This window comes from Macrobrachium nipponense, chromosome 36, assembly GCF_015104395.2.
Source record: "Macrobrachium nipponense isolate FS-2020 chromosome 36, ASM1510439v2, whole genome shotgun sequence".
Lineage (NCBI taxonomy): Eukaryota > Metazoa > Arthropoda > Malacostraca > Decapoda > Palaemonidae > Macrobrachium > Macrobrachium nipponense.
In genome coordinates this window covers 63,533,567-63,561,046 of record NC_087220.1, presented here as the reverse complement: position 1 = coordinate 63,561,046, position 27,480 = coordinate 63,533,567, and the positions used below count along the sequence as shown (strand labels likewise).

The following is a 27,480-nucleotide window of genomic DNA, read 5'->3' as shown; positions in this document are numbered from 1 at the left end:
ACAACGAGAGAACAATTCCTTACCTTTATTAGTGTTTGATTGGCTTGCACACTGGAGAGGAAGCTGCGGTGCTGGAGAGACTGGGGGAGGTTAGTGAAGAGAAAAAGAAACCTCCAGAAGTGCTGATGCTGAGGCGTGCTTGAGGAGTGGCAGAACTATAGTATGGAGATGCTGGCAGTGATTCTTGAGGTGAGGCGAACTACTAGTACGGGAGATGCTGAGGCGGTGTTCTTGAGAGGCAGAACTACTACTGGAGATGTTGGGGCAGGTGAGTCTTTAGGTGAGGCAGAACCTACAGAAGGTGCTGGAGATACTGGGGCAGGTGAGTCTGGGTTAGCAGAACATCAGAAGGTGCTGGAGATTGTGGGGGGCAGGCGAGTCTGGATTAGCAGAGGCAGCTGAGGTAGAGGGTACAGGATCTCCTGCAGGCCTCTCTACCTTCTTCTAAAATACTGCTCCAGGTTAGTCTGAACAGAGAGCGACCTCTTTTCATCCAAGATCTCCTTGTAACACTGCATCAAATCCATGACGCCTCTGGAAACCCTAGTGAACCTGTCCAAGTTGGGATCCTGAGCCTCAAAAGTTGACAACGCTTGCTGCAACTCTGCAAAACCTCTTATCAAGTCCTGCCTTGTGAAAGCCTTAGGCTCTGGGTGGGTGCTTCTTCTTCTTCCTCTATTATCTGCTTCTCCAGTTGTATCAGGTCCTCAGCAGATAACTCCTCGCCATGAGACTCCAGCAGCTCTGTAACATCATCAACCTCCATCTCCAAATTGATTTCCTTACTCAGTGGGCAACAACGTTCTTGACAACTAGCTGAACTGTGTCCTCAAACCCATGGAAATCATTCACAAATTGAGGACAAATTTTCTTCAGACACCATTCATGTTTGTTTGCTTAACCTCCTCCAGGAATTAGCAATGTTCTTTACAGCATCAAGGATGTTGTAGGATTTCCAAAAGTCTTCAGAGTCAAGTCCTTCTTGGTTTCAGTTGCCTGTAAAGCCATAGCAATTGTCCTTCGTAGGTAGTAGCCTTGAACGAAGCAATCACTCCTTGGTCCATAGGCTGTAAAAGGGCCGTGGTATTAGGTGGAAGGTAAACCACCTTGACATTAGGGTTGAAGTCCTCCCAGCTGGGCAGGGTGTCCAGGGGCATTGTCCAGCACTAGCAACACCTTAAAGGGGATACCCTTGGAGGCGCAATACCGCTCCACACTTGGAACAAAATGGTTTACGAACCAGTCTCAAACACTGCAAGTGTCACCCATGCCTTCTTGTTGGACTTCCAAAATTACTGGTAGTTTGACCCTTCCAAATGCCCTTGAGTGCCCTTGGATTTTCAGCCTGATACACCAACAAGGGCTTCAGTTTGAAGTCGCCAGCAGCATTACCCCCAAGAAGTAAAGTTAGCCTCTCCTTGCTGGCTTTATGACCGGGTGCTGACTTCTCCTTGGCGATGTAAGTGCGGTTAGGCATATACGTTTCCAAAACAAACCTGTCTCGTCTACGTTTAAACACTTGCTGAGCAGAATAACCCCCCTCCTTAATTATCTCAGACAACGCGTTTAGGATAAATTCACTCGCTGCGTTTCTCATTCCCCACTAGCAGCTTCACCTTGCACTTTTAAGGTTATGGTAATTGGCCCGAGCCTTAAATCGCATAAACCAACCCCTACTAGCCACAAACTCTTCACTTTCACTTCCTCCCCCTTTTCTTTTTCAAACGCTTCAAACAATCTTTTCGCCTTTCTCCTGAATCACCATAAGGCTGACTGGGATACGCCGTTGATTTTTGGTCTTCCAACCAAAGCACCAATAACCTTTCCATTTCAATTATTAGACCACTACGCTGCTTAGTTATCACTGTCGCTTTCATAGGAGCAGATCCTTTCACATGTTCAACGATGCGCTCTTTATCTTTGATAATGGTAGCAACGGTCGAACGGCTAAGGCCAAGCGAGCGGCCAATGTTTGTTGGCGTTTCTCCCTTCTCAGATCGCTTTATAATGTCCACTTTAATTTCCATGGTGATGGCCTTCTTTTCTTCGATGCACTACCATCAGAAGAGTCCGCCTTGCGCTTGGGAGCCATAACAAAGAGCAAAAAGTTACAAAAACGATACAACACGAGGGAGAGAGAGGCAGTGTAAACAACAAACAAAATGGCGTATGGTCGAGGAATGAGCGTAGCGAAGCGACGCCGTCCTCTCCCCACAAAGCGTATTCTTCCGCCGTGCGCCTGGAACTAGTTCGCGTTGTTTACGTTGCTTACGACGCTAAAACCGCGTAAGACGGAACGACGCAAAATATATTTTCATATTTTTATGGGGGCGCTTTCGTAACCACGAAACATCGTAAGTCGAGACCAGCGTAACCCGAGGACTTACTGTATGTATAAAACTTTATTGTATCATAACAATATCATTTTTATACATTCAACTTACCTGTCAGATATATACATAGCTGATTCACACCATTGGAGGAGGGTAAAGACAGCTAATAACTGATTTAACAGGAAAACACAACAATCGTTGTAGGTATTAATAACATAAAACCTTGGTTCCTACCTGTTTAGACTGAAGACTTCATGGTTAATGCCCAGGAGTCTGCTTAGTCTCAAGAGCCTCAGCGGAGATATTGATCTATTGCTAAGAGTTTTCTCAGGCAGGTCTGCCAAAGGGGTCTGTTATCCATCTTATTTGGCCGATCCTATAAGGGCTATGTCAAAGGGTTTCAATCCACTTATATGACAAGAACCTTTTTTCTAAGGAGCACAATCCCCGATCCTGATCACCTTAACCTAACCAAATGTTGTATCTAAGATTGCAAGAAGTCATCCCCGGGACTCCTTGCAAACAACCAAAAAACTCAATCACAATATTGTTTTTACACCTAATTCTTTATGAAAAATAAATAAAAATAAAAATAAACAAATATAATTTCAATTTGTACTACGCTTGTAAGACCTATGCACATTATCATACTGTCAAAAGCACCAAAAGCCGCCTGTGCTAGCCCAAAGCACTCTTGTCAGCAGTAAATCCTGATACTGTCTTAAAGAGAGGTCCCTGTACGAATTTAGACAATGTCTTTAATCCTACTCCGTTTAAAAGGCACATTTCTAGTTCCTCACTAGCAAGGGCTATGCCGCCTGTGCGACACCAAGCACTTTTACCAATAGTAACACAAAAACTGCCTCAAATAGTGGAGATCTCCGTAATCAAAGACACCGTTTTTATCCAAGCCTATCCTGTAAGATAAACTCAAAGTTCCTTACCTAAACAAGGCCATGGCCGCCTGTGCAACAACTAGCCGTCAGGTAAGAAAGTTAGAGCCCACCCACCAGTATGTATGGGAAAGTATTACTTTTCATAAAAGTTTAAGGATCGGTATGTGTCCTCAGTCCCAGCACTGTATCCGCAGACACAAAAGGACTAGAGAGAAGCACTTGTCGTAGGTAATTTTAACATCTCTAAGATAGTGGGATGGAAATACCGAGTTGCATCTCCAATAGGTCGCATTAATAATGTCCTTCATGGACATATTCTTTTGGAATGATAATGATGTTGCCACTGCTCTTACCTCATGAGCTTTAACTCGTAATAATTTAAAGGAATCCTCCGCACAATCGCTATGAGCTTCCATAATCACACTTCTAATAAAATACGCTAGCGCATTCTTGGACATGGTCTTTTCGTGTCCCGAACTGCGCACCATAGACTTTGTTTACATGCCTTCAACTCTTCTTTCTTTTTAAGATAGAACCTAAGAGCTCTAACCGGGCATAAAGTTCTTTCAATTTCGTCTCCCATTAAGTTTGAAAAGACTTTCACTCAAAAACTCCTTGGCCATGGTTTCGAAGGGTTCTCATTTTTTGCCAAAAACAGAGTTGTTCCGATACGTAATACAAAAAAACCCTCGGTCCTTTAACAATAGGAAGGTAACTAGCGGCAGCTGGGACGGTCGTAAGCTTCGAACAAGAGAACGGTAGTTAACTGCTTGTCCGATCGTGCGCGCGCCCGCGCGCAACCGAGAGGTGAAGAATCACTTTTGCTTTCGGCCGCGGGTGTGAAGGACGTGTTCGTCATCGCTCTCTGACCCGCTTCATCGTCGTATGCTTTGTTTATATTGTGTTTTCTACTAATGGTTGGTTGACTTGAAAATGAAACTGTAAGTACACTGTTTTCATTTTCATTACTTAATTATGAATCAACATGGAGCTATCGCCGTAGAGACGGCGATTTCCGCTCTTTTCATAATTGAACCCTGAATTATGTCTCGGTGCCGGGAGCGGGCGCACTCGCGCCGAGTCATGTATTTTGGGCGAAAGTGTGTAATTGAAAGATGTAGTACTCTTTTTCATTATATTTTTTGCCCTGTGCGTTCGTTGCCGAGAGCTTGATTGCGCTCGGCAAGAGCCTCTTATTTTGATATGAATAGAATGCAATGAAAGTGGATTCGCAATGCAGTTTCTTTTCATTTTCATTTATTAATTGCATCAAATTTAATTTTGGATCAATTTCCGCTCTTACCCGGGAATTAATCCTTACGATTTATTGTCTGAAAGTGAAAATAGCAAGTGCAGTATTGTTCATTTTCATATATATTTATGATAGCATTATATTTATTATGGATCAAGTTTCCGCTCTTACCGGGAATTGATTTTTCCCTCTAAGTTTCTATGAAGTTAATCGCAAGTGCAGTATTCTGTTTCATTTTCATATTACTTTTCACTGCTGTGCGGGGGTATTTGGGGAAGCGAAGGTCTGCCAGGAAGTCGTCGGAAAGCTCTCCCGCGACTCCCTTGGTATCCGATTCTTCGTCTTCTTTCCTGCCCCCCCGCTCAGCTTCCTCGTATTTTGTTTTTTGGGGTCTTCCTTCCGTTCGGGGTGGGGCATGTCTCCCCCCCCGTGCGTGAGTGAACCCCTCTTACTAATCTGTCTGTGCTACCGCAGGTGCTACAGCCGTGGGAGACGACCTTGGACAGGTATGGACCACTGAGGCTGCAGGGAGTGGCCTAGCATCCACGATCTGCTGCAGAGTCTAGCGAGGTCTGGGGCGGTGACCTTGGAGTGGTCTCCACTACAACCTTCACGGCCGCTTATGCTGCTTCCCCCTCGCTGGTCTACACTCCCCATGCTGTGTCGGTGACGCCGTCTGCCGCTTCTAGGGCCGGTCGCCGCCGTACCGAGGAGGGGTAGGTATGCCGCCGCCTTGCCTGTGTTTTCTTCGTGTTGCCTGCCCCAGACTTCCGCTGTTCCAGCAGCATCGCCCCTGGACCGGCCGCCATACCACGCTGGCTGCCGATGATTCTACGAGGCGATGGCTGGGCCTGCCGTACCTGTCGCTGATGTGGTTCCCGCTACTGGCTTGGCTGTCCCTTCTGTGTTTACCGCTGCCGCTGTTCCTGCCGCTCCTGAGCTGGTTGCTGTTCCTGTCGCTCCTGGTCCTGCGCCTGTCCATGCTGTCCTGCCCATGGTGTGTCTTCCCTAGTCCCAGGTCCTTCCGACAGGTGCAGTCGGGCCGTGTTGCTTCGGCAATAGGCCCGACTCCGGCCTGGATGGAGGACCTGACGACTGTCCTGCTTGAGCTGACGAAGAAGAGGAAGGTGTCATCTCGTCTTCGTCTGTTGCTGCCTCTTCCCCTTCGACGTTCTAAGGCCCATAAGCCGAAGAAGAAGAAGGCTGCCTCCCCCCCCTAAGAAGTCTCCTTCGGGAACTTCTAAGGGCCCGTCCCACCTCGGTGGGACGGGGGGTCCTTCTGCTGGTCCTCCTGCTCCTTCGGGGGCGGGGCCCCACCGTCTCCCCTTCCGTAAGGAAGAGATAGACGGGGACCAGAGGAGTATCGGTTAGCTCTGGTACTTCCTCGCCTGGTGCTAGCGGCGATGCCGCTACGCCAGGTTCCGGCTCGGTCTCTCGTTCGCGGGAGATCCGAGTGTACGCTCTCCCTCGGGAGACCGTGCAGCCAAAGTTTCGGCGCCAGAGTTCGCTCGGCGCCAAGACCACGGCACGGAGCAGAAGGCTGGCGAGAACCGCTCAGGTGACTCTCGCCAGGCCAGCGGCCGCTCTCGCAGCGACCAGCTGGTAACCGGGTTTTGTTATTCCCCCTAAGAAGACTCCTTCGGGAACTTCGAAGGGCTCGTCACATTCCGGTGTGACGGGGGGGGGTTCTTCTGCTGGTCCTCCTGTTCCTTCGGGAACGGGCCCGTCTCCCCTTCTGAGAAGAAGAAGAAGACGGGGACCAAGGGTGTGCTGGCTACCGCTGGTACACCCTCGCCTGGTCTTGGCAGCTCTGCTGCTAAGCCAGGTACCGGCTCGGTTTCTCGTCCGCGAGAAGTTTCCGAGTGTACGATCTCCTTCGGGTGACCGTGCAGCCAAAGTTAAGACGCCTGAGTTCGCTCAGCGTCATGACCGAGGCACGGAGCAGAAGACTGTCGAGAGCCGCTCAGGTGACTCTCGCCAGGCCAGCGGCCGCTCTCGCAGCGACCAGCCGGTACCTCGGGTGGACGTGACGGTCTCTGACCGGCCACGGTTTAAGGCTGGGAAGAGGTCCCCAGGTCCCCTCGACCGACGGTACCAGCCTCGTGCTGGTACCAGCGGTTTGACGTGCCGCGAGGACGCTCCACCGGTCTCACGGCGAAAGCGAGCTCTGCAGGTCACCTGACCGCCGCTCCCACAGGGGGGACCGGGGCGAATACGGTGACCAGCAGCAGCTCGTCTGACGCACGGGACCGGGGTCGACGTGCTCAGTCGAGCCGCTCGCCACAGGTGAGCGGCACGGCCAGGCCTGCAGATCGATCCCCACCGCGGGTTGGTGATCGGCTGCAGCCCCCCACGTACGATGGTCCTTGCCAGCGAGCTTGGGGGGAGCGTCAGGTCTGTCTCTCCACTACCTTCAACTTCCTCGGGCTACACCGGGAAGAGCGAGGTAGCTAGGAGTGATCGTGAGAGGTGCGCCGCTCACGATCCCGTCACGACGCCGCACGTGCCACGTTAGTATTAGGACCAACCAGGACGTACGCGCAAGTGATGGAGGCGACGTCAGGGGAGGGGAGAGGGGGTAGCGTCAGTTCTGTCTCTCCGATACCTTCAACTTCCTCGGCATACGCCAGGAAGAGCGAGGTATATAGGAGTGATCGTGAGGATGCGCCGCTCACGATCCCGTCACGACGACCAGCACGTGCCAGGTTGGTCTTAGGACCAACCAGGACGTACGCGCAAGTGATTGGAGGCAACCGTCAGGGATCTGTTGCTGGTCCTTCTTCTGAAGGAGGAGGGTCCTGGGAGCTGCTCTTGTTGGAGGGACTGGACGGTCCTACTCCTCAAGACGCTGTAACTTCCGAGATTCAGAGTAACTTTACCCAGGTTATTGCACTGATTCGTCAGCACAACGACGGGGGGAAGGATCGCCGCTCCCACCAGCAGAGCCCATGTCTCTGCTCGAGTCGTTTTGGGGCCCGAGAGGGAACCCAAACCGACGGTGGGTATGCCGCGATCGGAGCTTGCCGATTCTGTCTTGAACCAGAGTCTCTCGTCTCCGGACAAGAAGGCTCTCTCAGTTCTGGCCGGTCGATCAAGCTACTTCCACCTCCTACTACTGCGACAGCGGCGTTTCTACGTGTCTTCGGACACCGTATTTAAATACTCCTTTCGGTCCTCCTGAGAGGTTTCGACCTCGACGAGGACTGGAATGAGTCGGAGGACGGTATCGGCTCTCTCCTGTCAGGTGTCGATCAGCCCCACCCAGACGACGTTCACAGTGGCGGCAGACCCTTACCTACAGTGAGAGTTCGTAACCCTCCTCGGGAAAACGTTTTCTCCTGACGATACGTTTTCCCAGACTCTGAGAGGCCATCGCCGCAAGGCGATGGCTGCTCCTACTTCTCCAACTGCTAGTTCCACTGGGAAGGCGAGCGAGTATCCAATTCCTCCCCCATTCTCTCCTTACGGCTACGAGGGAAAGGGGAAGGATCCTACAGAGATTTCTCTGTAGGATCCCACGTTGGGGACTGCGCTACCAGGGGGGACCTTCGGTTCCTACCTGACGTAAGCCCCGGTCGTTGAGGAGAGATCCTGCCCCATTCTCGATTTCTACGGGAATCGAGAGGACCACCAGCCGATATCGTTTGACGAATTCGGTGGGGGTTTCGCAGACTGCTTAGCAAATTCTTACGGAATTTCTAGAGCATTCAGAGTGATTTTAGAGTTTCTTTCTTACGGATTCTCCAAACACTTAGGCGAGACCACGGTCCAAAGTGAGCGAGACGAGAATCCCCGATATGTTACACGATAATCGGGAACCTCGCCTATGCCTCCGGAATTCCTGGATTTTCTAGGCATTAGGAAGGAAGACTGCTGCTGAAAGAAGACTATCTCACAGTAGGCGACCAACCTGGAATAGAGAAGAACGGACGGGATATCCAGTTTGGCTGGAACTATCGTCTTAGTATTCTGTTCACCATTGAAGCTTTCCTTCGAGGAAGACTTCTCCTTCACTCTCTTTAATAGAGAACGAAGGTGGTCGATCTCCAATCCTTATTTTGTTTTCTTGAAGGAAAGAATTTAGGATGGAGATCGTTGTTCAGAATCCTACAAATATACTACGTATATTACCTCGCGACATGATTCTGCTAAGCAGTTGAATGGTCCGAGGGGTAGGCGCATATCCTGGTTATTCTACGGATTGCGACTTAGACGAAAAGTATTCTAATTGAACTGCAACCCGGGTTGCCTGCAACCTCCCAGGAGTTTCCAGTTTCAATTTTATATATTATGGTGTTGTCACAACAACACCATTTAAGCTTTTATATTTACCGAAATTCGTTTCGCTTAAATATATAATTGCTCGAGCATATCTTTTTATGCTCGGTGGTTCTAGCCGAACGCATTCCTTCGTGGAAAGGATTACTTGGCAACTCAGGATGACGAGTCAGCGACAGCTACTGCTTATTGAATTGCCCGAGGCATTTCAGTATCAGCTGCCGCTTTGAGATAGACGGTTGTTTATGTCTTTCTCACCTGCTTTGATTGAATAACAACCGTATCTCTGCCCAACAATCACGGACTAAGTCTCTGATTAACGGGGATTCTCGCATACATGAATGACCATCTACTGCTGAGAGACGCTAGTATTCATCGTCTTCGGTATTGCGAGAATTTTAAACAGAGATATCTATTCGACTCTCATCTTTCTGTTTACCGCACGGTAAAAGAATTCTGTAATAGTCTCTTGCTGCATCGATATACCGATAATGCGAATGATTTTTGCGGAACTCTGAGTTTGTCCTCAAAATATCTGTATTCGGAGGTGTACAATTGTTCATTGTTCACCCCGGATTAGCAGATGTATTGAAAGACATCGCCTACTCCCACACCTGCCAGCTCTACTTCCAAACGTTCAGCTCATGAGAAGCAGTTCTTCAAGCGGCTCTCCCCTGTGTTTCATTACTGAAGAAACGCCCCGCTTTCATTGCACAACGGACAGCAATGAAATGGCGGTTAGCGTTTTCAGTCATTTGTAAGCACAGGTTTAGAATCTTGAGATTCCTTCTCTCGATTCAGCTGGAGACGTAGGTTGCATTCATTGCCTACCTTCGTCTTCAACGTCACATAGTGTTGTTTCTCCTTAAGCTGAGATTCAACGTCTATGAGATTTTCTTGCCATCAGGGACCTCGGTCTTTTGAAGGCAATTGACTTTCGCCTTTTGAGCTTATGCTTAAGAGAATCATCGCCGCGCCGTCCGTGGCATCGGTGACTAACAAATATTTTATTTGTTTGGTCTACTCAGCATAACTCTTAAAGGGCGAAGGTCACGTGACTTACCCGGATGCTTGGACAACTTGCCTCTACTGATTCCGAACCAGTCAGTCGGCAGCTGTCAGAGCGCCCGAGTCAGTTACGAACTATGCTGTGGACTTAGTTCGGTTGTTCCAGAGCAATCATTACTTCGTCTTAATAGCTTGTCAGTATGAGTACTGTACATAACCAAAGTCGAGAAGAGGGATAGGTCATACGACTATTCCCTTCTTTTCGTCTTAGGTAAACTGCATGACTTCTCTTGAGAAGTCAAGCACAAAGGGATGGGGATTTGTGACGCTCGATTTCGTACCGATCTTCGTAGCGAAGACTCAGAACCCTTCGGTAACTGACGATTGGTTCGAGTCCTTCACAATACCCTCCCTAGTGGACGTCACCGCCTCCGATACGAAGGCTATGCTGCTTTGTCCTGTGAAGGTGCGACGGAGCTGTCTGAAGAAACTCGACACCCAGGATGAGTGAGGACGCCTCTTCATCATTCTCTCGCGTTCCGCAAGAACTTCTCCGTGGCGCAGGTAAGAAGGGCAGGCGCCTGGTCCAACCGGACCGCATGCACCTCCTTCTACCTTCAGGATATTGCCCACAGTTCCTTGGATCTTTTTCCTTGGGAACCGTGGTGGTTGCTCAACACGTTGTGTAGTTAACCCAGACCCTCGCAGGCTGAACAGCATCGAGTCCTGGTGTGACCGTAAGAATGGATGAGGAATGAGAGTGTGACTGGCTCCTCATCTTTTTCTTCCCTCTACCTTTGGGTAGAGGGACACGGTCGTCACCCTGCTGGGTAAGGACGAGATGCAGGTGAGCTACTCAATAGAGCACCATCCTATCCCTTTCAGTAGGGATAGGAGTAAATATCCACCCAACTGTCATTCCTCCAACAAGGGGGAGGAAGTGGATGCCAAATTGAGACAAACCCATCATTTTATGATTGTCTCTTGCAAACAGGAACAAGTTCTTGCTTGCTGGTACGAAGAGATAATTTAACGCTTGCCATCTCTCTTAGTACTTGGCCCAGAGGTCTTGACCATTGATCCTGCGGTGCACACCCCGATCAATCGGACAGAGGTTTGGATCCCTCCCTTGCTCTTACGACCAGGGAGGCACTCAGGGTTGGACGAACACCAGTCTGTTCACCAAAAAGACTCAGATTCCTCCCACCAAGAAGTGAGTCTTCCTATTGTTAAAGGACCGAGGGTTTGTATTACGTATCGGAACAAATGACAATTTGTCGAAAATTGCATTTTTCCTAACTATACAAACCTGAGGTCCACCTTTACATATAGTCCCACCACCTCATGCCAACCCCTCACTCTGCAACTTTTTGCATGGGCACCTAAAAGCAAAAGTGATTCTTCACCTCTCGGGCGCGCGGGCATGGGCGCGCACGATCGGACAAGCAGTTAACTACCGTTCTCCCCTTGTTCGAAGCTTACGACCGTCCCAGCTGCCGCTAGTTACCTTCCTATTGTTAAAGGACCTCAGGTTTGTATAGTTAGGAAAAATGCAATTTTCGACAAATTGTCATTTTGAAAAGAACAGATGGCTGCGTCTTTCTTAAAACCCACCCGAGAATCTAGGGCATGGATTCACTTATTCTCTTAGCCGTCGCTAAGGCTATGAGAAAAACACACTTTCTTGTCCAATCCCTGAACGAGGCACGGTTGGGAGGTTCAAATTTTTCCGATATAAGGAATTTGAGCACAACATCCAGATTCCAACTTGGCGGAGTAGAGGATATAGATTTTGACGTCTCGAACGATCTTATGAGATCGTGCAAATCTCTATCCTCTGCCAAGTTTAAGTCTCTATTTCTAAATACCGCTGAGAGCATACTTCGGTATCCCTTTATTGTAGCTACCGGACAGATTGGATTCCTCTCTCAGGAATACAGAAAAACTGCTATATTGGTCACAGAGGTATCGGAGGAGGACAGCTTATTCTTCCTACAACCATCTTCTAAATACATCCCACTTCGATTGATAGACCCGGATAGTTGACGATCTCCGGGCTCTAGCAATTGCTTTCGAAGCCTTGCTTGAAAAGCCTCTCGCTCTGACCAAACTTTCGATAGTCGAAAGGCAGTCAGAGCGAGAGCGGGGAGGTTTTGATGGAACCTCTTGAAGTGGGGTTGTCTGAGAAGATCATCCTGTTTGGAAGAGATCTTGGATAGTCTACTGTCCATTCCTGTACCTCTGTGAACCAATCTTGGGATGGCCAAAACGGGGCGATGAGAGTTAATCTCGTCCCTGTTGATGCTACGAACTTCTTCATCACTACTCCTAGCAACTTGAATGGAGGGAAAGCGTAAGCGTCGAGTCCCGACCACTCCAGTGCATGGCATCCAACCGCTATCGCTCTCGGGTCTTCTACTAAGGAGCAGAAGTTCTCTATCCTCTTTGACAGGAACGTCGCAAACAAATCTATCTGCGGCCTCCCCCACAGGTTCCACAGACTTTGGCAGACTTGCTCGTGCAAAGTCCACTCCGTGGGGAGAACTTGTTTCGTCCTGCTGAGCCTGTCTGCTCTGATATTTCTTTCCCCTTTCACAAATCTGGTCAGGAGGGTAATATTCCTCTCCTCCGTCCATGACAACAGATCCTTCGTTATCTCGAATAGGGAAAACGAGTGCGTCCCCCCTGTTTTTTGATATAAGCCAACGCCGTGGTGTTGTCTGCGTTGACTTGAATCACTTGATTTCTTACTTCTGACTCGAAGAATTTTAATGCCAGAAACACTGCATATAGTTCTTTGGCATTTATATGCCAATCTCTTTGTTCTTTCTTCCATTTGCCAGAGACTTCTCTTGCCCCTAGAGTCGCTCCCCATCCCGTTTCTGAAGCGTCTGAGAACAAGATTTGGTTTGGGTTCCGAACCTCTAGGGACACTCCCTTGTTCTCTTTGAGTGGGAGCAGCCACCACTTTAGGTGTTTCTTCACCTCTAATGTTACCGGAAAAGTGTCCGACAGATGGCCCTTCTTCCAAGTCCAAGATCTCTTTAGGAAGAATTGTAGAGGCCTTAGATGAAGTCTTCCTAGGATACAAATTGTTCCAGGGAAGAAAGAGTCCCTAGAAGGCTCAGCCACTCCCTGGCTGAACTCCTGTCTTTCTTTAGGAAGGATGTAACTTTCTGAATCCCCCGAAGAATCCTTTCTTGGACGGAAAAAAACCCGAAACCCAAAAATCCCGAGAATTCATCTGAATCCCCAATAGACTATGTCCTGACTGGGGGTCATCTGCGATTTCTCGAGATTCACGAGAAGTCCTAATTCCTTTGTCAATTCTAATGTTTTCTTCAGATCCTCCAAACATTGTTCCTGGGATTTTGCTCTTATCAGCCAATCGTCTAGGTACAGAGAGACGCTTATGCCTTCCAGGTGTAGCCATCTGGCTACGTTCCGCATCAGGTACGTAAATACCTGTGGAGCCGTGGAGAGGCCGAAGCACAAGGCCCTGAACTGGTAGACTTCCAATTCCCTTGAATCACAAACCTGAGATTACTTCTTTGATGACGGGTGAATAGGAACGTGGAAATATGCATCCTGCAGGTCTAGAGAGACCATCCAGTCTCCTCTTCGCAGGGCTGAAAGTACCGAGGCAGAAGTCTCCATCGAGAACTTTTTCTTTTCCACATATTTGTTCAGAATGCTCACGTCCAAGACTGGCCTCCATCCCCCGGGATGCCTTTGGAACTAAAAACAGGCGGTTGTAAAACCCCGGAGAGGAAGGATCCTGAACCTCTTCTATTGCCTCTTTGTCCTTCATTCCTATCACCATCTGAAGAAGTGTCTCCCTCAGAACAGGGTCCTTGTACTTCCCCGACAGTTCCTTTGGGGAATTCGACAAAGGTGGTCTGTCCTGAAAAGGTATAATGTAACCTTTCCCCAAGACTGCTAGCGTCCAAGGGTCGGCTTTATTTATCTTCCATTCCCCTACGAAGTTTAGGAGCCTGGCCCCTACAGATGTTTGGAGGACCTCGCTGCTACTTTGATTTCTTGAAAGATCTAAAGGAGGACCTTCCTCGCTTTTCTGCTGTCTTCCTTTTCGTTGGAGGACGAGAGGTGGAACCTCTCCGAAAGGGCACTACCGGAGTACGAGTAGTCTTCTTCGATACTGGTACTGTTGGTCTTGATTTCTTGGAGGATTGTACTAATAAGTCTTGGGTTGCCTTTTCAGCAAGAGACTTTGAAATCTCCTTCACCAAGTGCGAAGGGAAAAGGTGATCCGAGAGAGGAGGCGTATAACAGGGCTGACCTTTGTGAAGGAGAAAACCGCTTTGGTTAGAAATGAACCAAATAATGATCTCTTCTTCACTACTCCTGCTCCAAATAGAGATGACAATTCTCCCGATCCATCCTGAACCGCCTTATCCATACAGGATAAAATGCAATGTAAAAACTTCAGGTTCTAAAACATCTGGTTCATTTGCCTTCTTGGCCAGCACTCCAAGGGACCAATCCAAGAAGTTAAAAACTTCTAGTACATGGAAAAGTCCCTTGAGGTGTTGATCCAATTCTGACATGCTCCAATATGCTTTAGCTGTATTCAAAGCATGTTCTTCTCGATGCTTCAACCAAGCTTGTAAAATCCGCCTCCGCGGAAGATGGAAGCATAAGCCCCATCGCTTCCTCTGTCCTGTACCATATTCCCCTCCTACCTCCGAGCTTACATGGAGGAGTGCAAAAAACTGTCTTCTGAGCTTCCTTCTTCACCTTCATCCAATTATTTAAAGATTGAATAGCCTTCTTCATTGATATGGCTGGTTTCATTTTAAATACGAAGACGATTTAGGAACCTTCGTACTGGAGAACAGAGATCTCGGGGAAGGAGGAGCTGCAGGGCTTAGAGAGTCTCCAAATTCTTGTAGGAGAAGAGAGGCTAACACTTTGTAGTTAGATACCCCCTCATTGTTCGGGGTTTCTTCCTCCGACACCTCATCCAACTCCATCCTAGAAGGAGAGCGAGCTCTTTTATTAGATTCTTTGTCCGTAGACATATTCCCTATAGGAGAAATACTCCTAGAAGGAGAGAGACTGACAGATCTAGAAGTTCTCCCTTTCTTATCCACCAAAACATCCTGAGACATGGAGGTTGAAACCGTAACCTTCGATGTACCAGGTTGCTTCCTTGCATTAGGGTTTCTACTTGTAGGAGACTCGCTATCCGAAGACATTACATGAAAAGATCTTCTATTACCCCTTATAACTTCTCGCTCTTGCCGCTCTTCATGATCAGCTGGCGCCTTGCGCCTGACTGGCGCTTCGCGCTTGGTTGAATCTTCTCGCGCGGCTGGCGCCTCACGCTCGGCTAGCGCTTCGCGCCTCGCTGGCGCCTCGCGCTCGACTCGCGCTTCACGCCTGGTTGGCGCTTCGCGGCCGTCTATCGCGTCGCGTCTGGCTGGCGCTTCGCGCCTGTATGTCTCTTCGCGCCTGTATGTCTCTTCGCGGCCGCCTGGCTAGCGCTTCTCGCCTGGTAGGCGCTTCTCGGCAGTCTGGCGCATCGCGCCTGGCTGGCTCTTCGCGCCTGGCTGGCGCTTCTCGTCTGGTTGGCGCTACGCTCCTGGATGGCGCCTCGCGCCTGATTGTCTCTTCCTGCTTGTAGGAATTCTCACGCGCGGCTGGCTCCTCACGCCTGGCCAGCTTCTCGCGCCTAGTCGTCTCCTGCGATATCGGATAGGGCCTGGTTGCCGCGTCGCGCCTGATTGAAGCCTCGCGCTTACCGTGTTAGTTCTTGGCGGTGACTGGCGCTCCGCGCCTGGCTGGCGCTTCGCGCTCGGCTGGCGCTTCGCGCTCGGCTGGCGCTTCACGCCTGGCTGGCGCCTCGCGCCCCGAACTCGCGGGTCTGTGAAAAATAGACCCTTCATCCGAAGAAGAATCTTCTTTTTTTTGACTTCTTCACAGGAAGATTAACATCCTTTCTTCTTGGAGGATCTCTCGAAAGAACCCCGACTAGAGAAGCAATAGACTCTTGCATATCTTTTAATATCTTCGTCGTTTCTTCTCTCTGGTCTAAACGAGAGGAAGGAGAGCCTTCTTTCTCCATTCCCCACAACTTATCGGGAGAAGCCAAAACCTTTGCTTTCTTATTCTCTGTCGGGGAGTCCTCCGAAAAACGTTCCGGACTCGAGTTTATGCCCGATTCTTCCCAGATCCTCTTCAAGGGACGAGAACGATCCGCTGATCTCCATCCTCTCTGGCAGTCTGTGACGTTACAGATTCTGCCGAAGAGACGTCTGACTGGTGGGGATCCTCCATAACCTCCGTAAGGCTTTCGAAATTCCTTCTCCTCTGGGCTTGGGAGCTTGAAAGAGGTCTAGGCCTGGGAGCGTTGTGAAGCCAATCAGACGCCTCCTCCACTTCACTGGGGAAATTCACATCACTTTCCACAGCACTACTTTGCTTACCTTCTATGGCAGCCATTTACGCTCCATTTTCATAAGCGCAGCTTTAAGGCTTGCTATCTCCGAAGCAGAGTCCGTAGAGGATCTGCATTCGGAGAAGGACCTGAAATATTACAAGGAGCGTTCATAATGTTAGAGGAGGGTACAATATTAACTCACCAAACAACTTGAGATTGAGAGCTAGGCTTGGTTTTGGAAGATGACTTCCTTAACCGGTCTTTCTCTAATTTCCTTAAATAAGAAGTTAGAGACTTCCACCCTTCAGCACTCAAACTCTCACATTCATGACAAGTGTTATCCATCGAGCATTCATACTTCCTGCATCTTTTACATACAGTGTGAGGATCAACCGAAGCTTTCGGCATTCTCACCTTGCACCCTTCATTCACACACATTCTCACCACACTTCCAGAATCAGACATCATGATGAAAATTCCAAGCCAAAATCCAAATAACGATCCACAAAAGCGTATGCCAGTACAACGATCCAAATACGTCACCAAAGGGTCCAAAACGATGATCAATTGTATCCAAAAACGAAATCCAGCCGGAGATACCAACAACGATGTTGCCAGTATGGCCGACAGAAAAAATCTGATGGAAAACGGAATGGGTTCCTATTCCCGCCACCCAGCGGCGGCGCGGTGGATCACCTGACCTACCTGTAGCGTGTGCGCGAAATTCGAAATTCTGTCGGCGCGACGGAGTCAATAGCTATGTATATATCTGACAGGTAAGTTGAATGTATAAAACCTATAATTGGAAGTGCATTTTACATTTTATGTATTGTTTATTAACCCCTGGATTGTTAGCAACAGCGCTGGCTGACCTAATGTAAAAACGTCTACATAGGGTAATATTAGCTCAGTATAGAATTATTCTAACTATAAAAACACAGCAATAATGGGAACTGGTATTTCTGAAAAATTATGGCTGATGAAAAAGTCATTTGTTCATGAACCTTACCTGCCAGATATATATATAGCTGTATTCTCCGAAGTCCGACAGAATTTCAAAACTCCCGGCACACGCAGTGGTCGGCCAGGTGTTAGTACCCATTCCCGCCGCTGGGAGGCGGGCGTCAGGAACCATTCCCATTTTCTGTCGCCGGTGCAGCCAACAAGTGTTTTCTGCACCTCCGTCATTGGATTTTGGAACTCTTTTGGTCACTTGAGTATCCCGATTGAATTTTTGGTTATTTGATTTGGATCGGTGGTTAGGCATACGCTAATTGTGGATTGGTTTTGAATTGCTTGATTTTTCCTTAAACTTGAGATGTCTGGATCTAGTTCGACTAGACGCCAGAGTATGTTGTGTGGAAGAATGCAAGGTGAGGCTACTGAAATCTTCGGTAGACCCTCATACAGTGTGCGCGAATTGTCGGAAACATGTTTGTGTGTTTGATGATCGCTGCAATGAATGTGAGAGTACTTCTGATTTTGCGTGGAAGGCGTATGAATCATATGTGTGTAAAATAGAAAGAGATAGGGTAAGAAGGAGTGTAACGCCAGTTACACATCCAGTGGAATTTATCCCTCCTAAACCTGTGATGCCTTCGGGCCCTACATTAGTGTCTGTGGAGGGTAATACCCTATCAGTGATTCTTGAATCTTTGCGTAGCCTGGAATCAAAAGTGCAAGCATTAGAAGGTGTTAATAGTGCAGTGGTGTGTAGTGATAATGCTCCGAGTGTTGCGGAAGGTGGGGGTCGGACAACCGATCTGACGTTCCTTTGGCAAGACCTGGGGGCGCTTCCCAGGCTTCCAAAGTTCGTAAACGGATCTTGGAAGAGTGTTTTTCGTCATCAGAATCGTCCTCCCCGCGCAGCGGTTGGAGCTTTCGGAAGCGATCGCGCCCTTTGAAGAGGACAAAGACGATAGATGCCGCACAGGCGGCCGCCGCCTTTGATTCCTCAGAGGAGGACGCTGCACATCCGTTTAGCCCCTTCTGTTTTGCGGTTGTCTCCAGAACAATTCGAAGACTCTCCACCGCAAAAGAGAGCAAAGGTGCAAGGTGTCGCACAGGCAACCGGCACTTTTGGTCTTAGGGAGATGGACGCTTCACGTCCTTTCTCTTCTTCTGTGTTGCGATCGTCGCTGGAGAGGATGTCTTTTGACGACAATGCTTTTGAGTGCCCTGGTTGCGCTAAGGATATACCTGTGGCGGTCCATGTGAGAAGGAGGAGGGCTTCCCCTCGCCCATCGTCTTCTCACAGGATCAGCCCTAAATCGAAGGAAGGATTGAGAATTTGCAAACCTTAAATTACCGTTATTAGTTGCCGAGAAAGAGGATAATTCACGTCACAGGGAGGGGATAAGGATGATAAGCTGCCAGTCAAGAGATCCAGGCAGTCTCCTTCTCCTTCTCATCGCCTCGCTCTTTCTCCTGTTACCTCGCCTTCGAGCTTTCTTTCGTGCACGAAGGTCTGCAGAGCACGACGTTAAGGCGGGTCCAGCTGGGAGACTTGACGCCAGGCCTGACGTTCGACTGGGCGCTCGGCAGGACTCTCGGCTGGACGCTCAGCTTGACGCCAGGCATGGCGCGCAGCTGGACGCACGACGTAATGTTTCTTCAGACATTCGCCGAGATTCGGAGGATAGTAATGAATCTCAAGAAGGAAACGTTGCGGAGGAATTAACTGAAGAACAATCATCAACAGTTATCTTTCAGATTTACCAGGTTTTGGTTCAATTGCTTCGAACCTCCTTTGAAGAGAAGTTTAAACCTGAAGCCCCGCAGTCGCCTCCTTCACAATTGCTATCGTCTAAGGCTATCAAGACTCCAGGATTGTTGAAGATGGCTACTTCATTATCAACAAAAAGGGCTTTTAAGAAAATGCAGAATTGGATGGAGTCAAGAAAAGCCCGAAACAAGAACGCTTTCGCCCTACCCCCTTCAAGACTGACAGGTAAGGCAGGTCTTTGGTATGAGACAGGGGAGGAGATAGGTTTTAGAGCCCCCTCTTCGTCCCAAGGTGACTTCGCTACCTTGGTAGATGCACCAAAGAGATCCCTTTTGTCTCGACGACGAAAGTGCCCTGGACCCTTTCTGAGATGGACCATCATATGAAGGGACTCTTCCGTACGATAGAAGTTTTCAACTTTTTGGATTGGTGTTTAGGGGTCTTGGATAACCGGTCGCGTAGTGCTGATTCGCTTAGCCTCGAGGAGCTGTCCAGCGTGCTTGCATGCATGGACAAGGCCGTCAGGGATGGTTCGGAGGAGTTGGCTTCGCACTTCTGCACTTCGATTTTGAAGAAGAGAGCGGCCTATTGTGGTTTTACTGCAAAGGCGGTCTCTATCTCTCAAAAGGCAGAATTGTTGTATGCGCCTCTTTCGAGCCATCTTTTTTCCTCAGGCTATGGTCAAAGATTCTGGCTGTCAGTCTACAAGAAGAAAGGATACCCAAAGACCTCCCCTTAGCTCAAGTCGGCAAAACGTACGGTTGTTTCTTCTACGTCGGCACGGGCGCAACCGTTCAAGAAGCAGAAGCCCTTTCGAGGTGGAGTTTCCTCGAGAACATCTTCGTCGAGGAAGTACACGTTCCAGAGGCAGAGTCTCGGCTAAGATCAGAGGGAAGAAATGAACCAGATATCCTTCAGCCACCAGTAGGAGCCAGGCTTCGACTATTCTCAAAAGCTTGGATAGAAAGAACGGGCGGAACGCTGGTCTCTCAACGTCATCAAGTGGGGGTACAAGAATTCCTTTCTTGAAACCTCCCCCACGTGCCGACACCCAAGGATTTATCCCCTATTTACCATCAGGAGAAGCAACAAATCCTTTTCGATCTGCTCGAGCAGATGTTGGAAAAGAGAGCGGTGGAACAGGTTGTAGACCTGGAATCCCCAGGCTTCTACAACAGGATATTCCTGGTGCCGAAACAGTCAGGAGGTTGGCGACCAGTCTTAGATGTGAGCAGTCTGAATCGGTTCGTACAGAAGCAGAAATTCAAGATGGAGACACCTCAGTCAGTTCTTGGGACCTTAAAGACCAACGAGTTGGATGGTTTTCATTAGACCTTCGAGACGCGTATTTCCACGTCCCCATCCATCCACAGTCGATGAAGTATCTTCGGTTTGTCCTAAAAGGGACAGTTTATCAATTCAGGGCGCTTTGCTTCGGATTGAGCACTGCCCCTATGATCTTCACGACTTTAATGAAGAACGTGGCGAGGTGGCTTCATCTTGCAAATATCAGAGTCTCTATGTACCTGGACGACTGGCTCATTCGTGCCTCCACTCAAACGCGGTGTCTGAAGGATCTTCAAACAACTTTATCGTTGGTGAAGTCCCTAGGACTACTGGTGAATTTCGAAAAGTCACATTCTGATTCCAACCCAATCCATCCTGTATCTGGGAATTCAGATGGATTCAGTGGCTTTTCGAGCTTTTCCGTCCCAGGGACGTCAGCAGCAATGTTTAGACAAAGTGACAGCCTTCCTAAGGAAAGATTCGTGCTCGGTGAGGGAATGGATGAGCCTGCTGGGGACCATTTCCTCGCTGGAGAAGTTTGTTTCCTTGGGGAGACTGCACCTCAGACCGCTACAATTTTTTCTCAAGGAAAATTGGAAAGAAAACAAGAATCTGGATATGAGCTTAAAAATTTCAAGAGAGGTAAAACATCTCTTAAAATGGTGGCTAGATCCAGGGAAGTTGTCGGAGGGCGTGTCTCTCAAGCTTCAGAGCCCCGACCTAGTGTTGTTCTCCGACGCGTCCACCACGGGGTGGGGAGCAACATTAGGGGGGTAAGAAGTGTCAGGCACCTGGAGAGGGGAACAGGTGTCCTGGCACATAAACCTAAAGGAAATGGCAGCCATCTTTTTAGCTCTCCAGTTTTTCCAAGAAAAAGTCTCTCATCGAATAGTTCAAGTCAACTCAGACAACACCACAGCTCTGGCATACTTGAAGAGGCAGGGAGGAACACAGTCTCGGTCCCTTTTTGCCCTGGCAAAGGAGATCTTGCTGTGGGCAAGGGCAATGGACGTCACGATCCTTACAAGGTTTGTAGCAGGAGTAGAGAACGTCTGGGCAGATCTCCTCAGCAGACGAGGTCAACTTCTGCCAACGGAGTGGACTCTGCATCAGGAGGTATGCCAAGAGCTGTGGAGGTTATGGGGACGTCTGCTAGCGGACATCGTTGCGACGTCCAGAACGAAGAGGCTTCCACTGTACTGCTCCCCAGTACTTGACCCAGCGGCAGTGGTGATAGACGCACTTCTCTGGGACTGGACAGGGATGGACCTGTACGCCTTTCCCCCGTTCAAGATCTTAGGGGAAGTCATGAGAAAGTTTGCGGCGTCGGAAGGGACGAGAACGACTTTGATCGCCCCGTTCTGGCCGGCGAGAGACTGGTTCACAGAGGTCATGGCCTTCGTAGTAGACTTCCCGAGGACGCTTCCAGTAAGGACAGATCTACTCAGACAGCCCCACTTCGAGAGTAGGTACCACAGAAACCTCTCCGCTCTGAGTCTGACTGCATTCAGACTATCCAAAAGTTGGCCAGAGCGAGAGGCTTTTCTAGGTCAGTCGCGAAAGCTATCGCCAGTGCAAGAAGAGCTTCATCCAATGCAGTGTACCAATCGAAGTGGGCAGTCTTCAGGAGTTGGTGCAAGAAGAACGGCATTTCCTCCACCACGACCTCTGTGAGCCAGCATTGCTGACTTCCTTTTATATCTGAGAAGGGATCTAAAACTTGCAGTCTCTACAATCAAGGGGTATAGGAGTGTGCTTTCAGTCGTCTTTAGGCACAGAGGCCTGGACTTGGCGGACAACAGAGACCTTCACGATCTCTTGAGATCTTTTGAAACAACGAAGGTTCAACAACCCAGGTTGCCGTCTTGGAACTTGGATGTAGTTCTAAAGTTTCTCATGTCCAGTCCATTCGAACCTATGCATACGGCTTCCCTGAAGGATGTTACTAGAAAAGCTATCTTCCTGACTGCTCTGGCGACGGCGAAGAGAGTCAGCGAGGTGCAAGCGATTAGCAAATACGTGGGCTTTAAAGGTTATAACGCGGTTTGTTCCTTGAGCCCAACGTTCCTGGCAAAAAATGAAAATCCGTCCAACCCTTGGCCTAGGACCTTCGAAATTAAAGGGATGGCCGAAATCGTTGGGCGCGAGCCAGAGAGAGTTCTGTGTCCTGTCAGGGCTCTAAAATTCTACCTAAAGAAGATAAGGATTGTAGAGGTCTTTCGGATAACTTGTGGTGTTTGGTAAGTTAAGCCAAATTTACCAAGCGAAAATTTAAAAGAAAAAGAAAAAAATGCTTTGGCTTTTTTCTTGAGGGACACCATCAAGGAAGCGCATTCATCCTGTCAAAACAGTGATATGAAAATGTTGAAGGTGAATGCGCATGAAGTGAGGGCTATTTCTACGTCGGTAGCCTTCCAAAAGAACATGGCACTTAATGACATCTTGAATGCCACATTTTGGCGTAGTAATTCAGTGTTTGCCTCTCACTACCTTCGGGAGGTGAGGACTACATACGAGAACTGTTGCTCTTTGGGCCCATATGTCGCAGCAGACACTATATTGGGTGGGTACAGAGAGTAGCACTCTTCCTATCATTTAGGAAATAATATGTTAGTTTGGACTTTTTAATTTTATTTCTTTTTATTTTTATTTTTAGTTTATTATTCTTATTTAGGTGTTTAGTTTATTGTGGTCTTGGGTCGGCCGCCTTAGGTGGACTTCCCTCCATTAGCGTTGGTTATACGAAGTTTAACCAGATAGGCTAGGTCAGGTGGTAATGTTTTTGCTTCGCCCTCATAATAGGGTAAAATGTTTTTGTCACATTGTGGTCACGTACCCGTTGACAAATCATCTGGAGCGCACCAGCTACATAGGTCACGTCCTCGCTGGCACCTCCAGTGAAGCATTAACAGCATTCAGTGTCTAATCAACACCTATATGATCTGTCACATTGTGGTCACGCTCCCCGTGACGTTCATTAAGAGCGCACCCAGTACACGGTCACGTCTTGCTGGCACCTCTAGGAAAGCATTACCAAAAAAAAAAAAAAAAAAAAAAAAAATTGGAGGTCTATAATGTAGGATCTAGTTGTTTTGTGGTCACGCCCCCGTTGACAGATCCTCTAGAACTCAACAGCATCGCAGGTCACTACCTTGCTGGAGTCTCTAGTAAAGCAGAAGCAGACTTGGGTGACGGTACTCACGAAGTCAGCTATGCTAACAGGTAAGGAACCAAGATATCAATCATGTAAATGGAATTGTTTCCCAAAATCCGAGTCTGTCTCCCCCTTCCTCCAAAGGTGGGATTCAGCTATATATATATCTGGCAGGTAAGGTTCATGAACAAAATGATATTGTTATGATACAATAAAGTTTGTTCATACTTACCTGGCAGATATATATAATCAAAGTGCCCACCCACCTCCCCTCAGGAGACAGTGGCACTAGAAATATCTGACAGAAAATGGGAATGGTTCCTGACGCCCGCCTCCCAGCGGCGGGAATGGGTACTACCACCTGGCCGACCACTGCGTGTGCCGGGAGTTTTGAAATTCTGTCGGACTTCGGAGAATACAGCTATATATATATCTGCCAGGTAAGTATGAACAAACTTTATTGTATCATAACAATATCATTTTTTATTGCTCACACTGAAAGTTAATCATTGTCATATGCCTTATCTATGTATTAGTGTCTTGCAAATCTCACCACTGTCTCATTCCAGGGAACAAGTAAGAAACATTCCATTTGTTTTTATATTTGGGGTTGCAACAACCAGCGCTGCCTTGCATCGCAGTCTGTCGCAAGATGCTTCGTCCTGCCTTGCCATGGAAACATTTCAAGCTCAGCCTTCTACCCATTACCTCAATGAAATCATTGATAATGTAAGTTAAACATGGATGGCGGGAGCATTTCATATTTAATTTACAATTAGTGTTTGCTGATGTAGTTTTTCCGGAAAAAAATTTTGATAATGTGGTTTTATTTCGTATTCTTAATTTAATACGATTAATAATAAAAGCAGACTGAAATAAATCTTTCCTTGGTGGATTATTTACAGGTCCTTATGTCAGCGAAAGTTCCATTCCACTTGGGTGGCAGGACCTTCAAGCTCCTTCTGGATGTCTTTCTCTACCATGATTTGTCTGTGAAGAATTTCTCCCGAGCACTCCAGGTGTGGAAGAATTCCAGTTTTGATATTAAAATGTGGAGTTATTAAACAGCTTTATATGGGTAGGATTAGTTTCGCAGAACAAAGTGCATTGATGTGTTAGTCCACTGTTTAGTAGGATAATTATACATGTGTATTTAGCCAGACCAGTCTCCAGAAGTATTACCACTTCCAGTTTGTACAGCAGATGCTTTTTTCAGTTGAAGCCTCAAAGTTTTGTACTTTAATTATGAATGTTTCTTTTGCAGATATTTTTAGAAAGAAGTAGAACCATTTAAAGTTTTCCCAAGAGGTCATATAGGGAAGTACTGTAAACTTTCATGTATAATATTTAGTTTTAATGATGTCACACTCAATATCCATTTTTCTCAGGTTTGTATGTTGGAGCACTTTACAAGTAGTGCAGCATCTGCCCTGTGTTGTCCAGCAGCCAGCAGAAAGCAAGTCATGAAGGCCATGAAGTCTGCAGAGCTGGATAGCATTCGCAAGTTACCCTCCTTTCGCACTTATGTGGAGAGTTGCCCTCCGAAAGAACAGGCGGCCTTGTTGCTGGATGAAAAAGAAACTAAGGTTTGTATAATGAATTAATATTATGTATATATTCTGTTAGCATAGCACAGTAAATATTGTAGGCGAAATGGTTGAAAATCATGAAAATTGCATTTATTGAATGTGATCTACAAAGGTGAGAAATATGAAAGGAATAAAAGCTTAGGGGCATCAGAGGGAATTAAGAGTAACTTGAAGATAATTTTCAAATATTTTCTTTGTTCTTTTAGATGTGACTTTTTTTTTTTTCTTCATCTTTTCTTTAGGGAAAAATCTTGGAACTACTGATGGATCTGGAATCTCACTATGCACGTTTTTGCACCCTAGTAAAAGTTGTCAATATTCTCACAAACACACTGCCACGTTCCCCTCTTGGACGACAGGTCAGTATTGGTTATGTATGAAAATATTCAGTCCCAAACCTTATGTTCAGATATACATTGCAGTACTGAAAGTTGTTTGTTTACAAAATATCTGCTCAAGGAAATGATTGTCATGTGTGAAAGCATCATGAATAAATATATTAATTAGATTTAAAGGATCATGTTATGTCTAATCTCAGCTTCAGGGATGTTGATACTACTGACCTCTATAAACAGTCAGATTTTGCATTGGATATTTAATTGAGCTTTTCTAAGAGGCATGTCTTTCATTTTGAAAATTTATTTATATTGTATATGAGTCTGAAGCAGATTCCTGTTAATCTTGAGAACAGTTTAGTGTTAAAGAATTGTTTTCAGGTGAGAGAGGTCCTAGCAACTTGCTTGTCCCACTCACTGGTGAAGAGAGAAGAGTATCAGGAGGTTCAGAAAATGTTGAAGCACCTCTCTAGAGAGGAAATAACCCCCATTATCAGCAAAGCTCTGACTTTATTGCGAGGTATGTACTTTGCAAAGGAGGATTTCTCTGGGAGATTATTTTTGTTGTAGCATATTTGTACAGAAAAGTAAATGCATTAATTTAAAGTTGTTTGCTCATAATATCAGTCTTCTTGTAGTATGCATAAAAATTCTTGCACAGTATCTTATATTATATGTACATATATAAATATCAGTTGTAGTCTTGATAGATAACCAAGGAGAGAATAACTAGTTAAAATCATGCAAAATGATTAGAGAACCATCCCTCACCTGTCAGTGGGTTCTGTCAGCATTTTAGTAAGGAAATCTTCAGTAGAATATTCAAGTTGAGGAATTGCAAAAAATTTTTAAATTGACAATTTGCTCTTTACTAAACAACTAAATTGAGAAATGTCACTGTACAGCATTTAGAGACTAAGTTGAGAAATCTAAAGTTATGTAGTTGGTGAAATTTATGGATTAATTACATGCTTAAATTGATGAATTGTTTTGTAGCTAAACAATTATAATAATGACTTTTGCAGATGAAGCAGAGGACGATGAGGTCTTGGAAGATTTTCATTCTGACCTTAGCTTAATTTTGGGTCAGCTTAATAGTCTCAATCAGCTCCCTGAACAGGAAACGAAGACAAATGAGGCTTCTCCTGTGGCCATTCAAGCTAAAGATCGCTTTCAACTGAAGGAGGTTAATATTATTAAGAGTTGCACTACATTGTAGATGCTGCTAATTTGTCAGGTTTATGAGGAACTTGTGTCCTCAAGATCTTAGATATGAAATGTTTTTGGCTCTTACTTAATAAATACAAAAGTGGCCCTAGAGCATATTATGTCTTGCTCTAAAATTTGTACTCAGCATTTTTCACTTCTGGCCAGTGAAATATAGGGAAACTGGAACGTCAGATGTTGCGAAGAATTGTGTAACAAAATTTTTGAGGAATCCAGGTTCTGTTATCAGTGTAACAAATTGTAAATGTACTTGATAAAAGAAGTAAGTTTGTTTGTTAAAGTAATTTGAAATTATATTGTTAATTAATATTCCTCTAATAGTCAGTTGTTCAAGGCTTCTTTTGATAAAGATAAGTAATAATGTGATTTATGTTTGTAGTTACTAATGATGTGTAGATTTGCACTTTGTGATTTCAGAGAACAGATATATATAGGCAAATGGTTGATATAGTTTAGCTTCTGCATAAGAATGTTCCTGCTTTTGATTATAAATGCAGTCATAAAGTTTCTGGTAATTTGCTTTCAGAAATTATTGGAGATGGCAACAAAGAACAAAAAGGCTAATCCTTACGAAGAGGTGTGTTCCCAGCTTTTACAACTTTTGGACACTGTTTTCTCAGAACACTTAAAACCTCCATCAAAAATGCCCCTCCATGAGGTGTTGTTTTTTGATTCATCCACTGTGATCAAGAGGCAGTTGGTGGGAATGACCCGAGGGGCAGTAACTACAGCTCTGGCTAATCCTCATCACTATTTACAGGTATTTGTATTGCTGTTTTTCATTCAACCTCTAAATATCTGCTGTCTTACCTTTCAAATATGAAAAGTGATGCGTAAATGATATTAGTTGTAAGATTAATATTGTGTTTTTGTTTCCATACAAAGTGCTGTATTTTGGATTGATTTGTATTTTCTGTGAAAGAAAAAGACAGGTAGCTTATATCTTATGCTTAACAAAACGTTATGAATTTTGCATTGGTTTTACATTCAAGC

The 27,480-nt window shown here is 46.7% G+C and overlaps 1 protein-coding gene across 2 annotated transcripts in view; it reads left to right on the top strand.

Annotated features, from left to right (window-relative positions):
- LOC135203788 (origin recognition complex subunit 3-like) overlaps positions 1 to 27,480 on the top strand; it is a gene marked incomplete at its 5' end in the record, with an annotated part of 39,759 nt that overhangs the window by 10,551 nt on the left and 1,728 nt on the right. For both annotated transcript variants that reach the window (XR_010312020.1, XM_064233766.1), the window contains 7 exon segments: positions 23,906 to 24,065; positions 24,242 to 24,355; positions 24,725 to 24,922; positions 25,168 to 25,284; positions 25,642 to 25,780; positions 26,286 to 26,446; positions 27,014 to 27,247. Coding sequence is in view for 1 of the 2 variants with exons in the window: in XM_064233766.1 (XP_064089836.1) it covers positions 23,906 to 24,065; positions 24,242 to 24,355; positions 24,725 to 24,922; positions 25,168 to 25,284; positions 25,642 to 25,780; positions 26,286 to 26,446; positions 27,014 to 27,247 (1,123 nt within the window).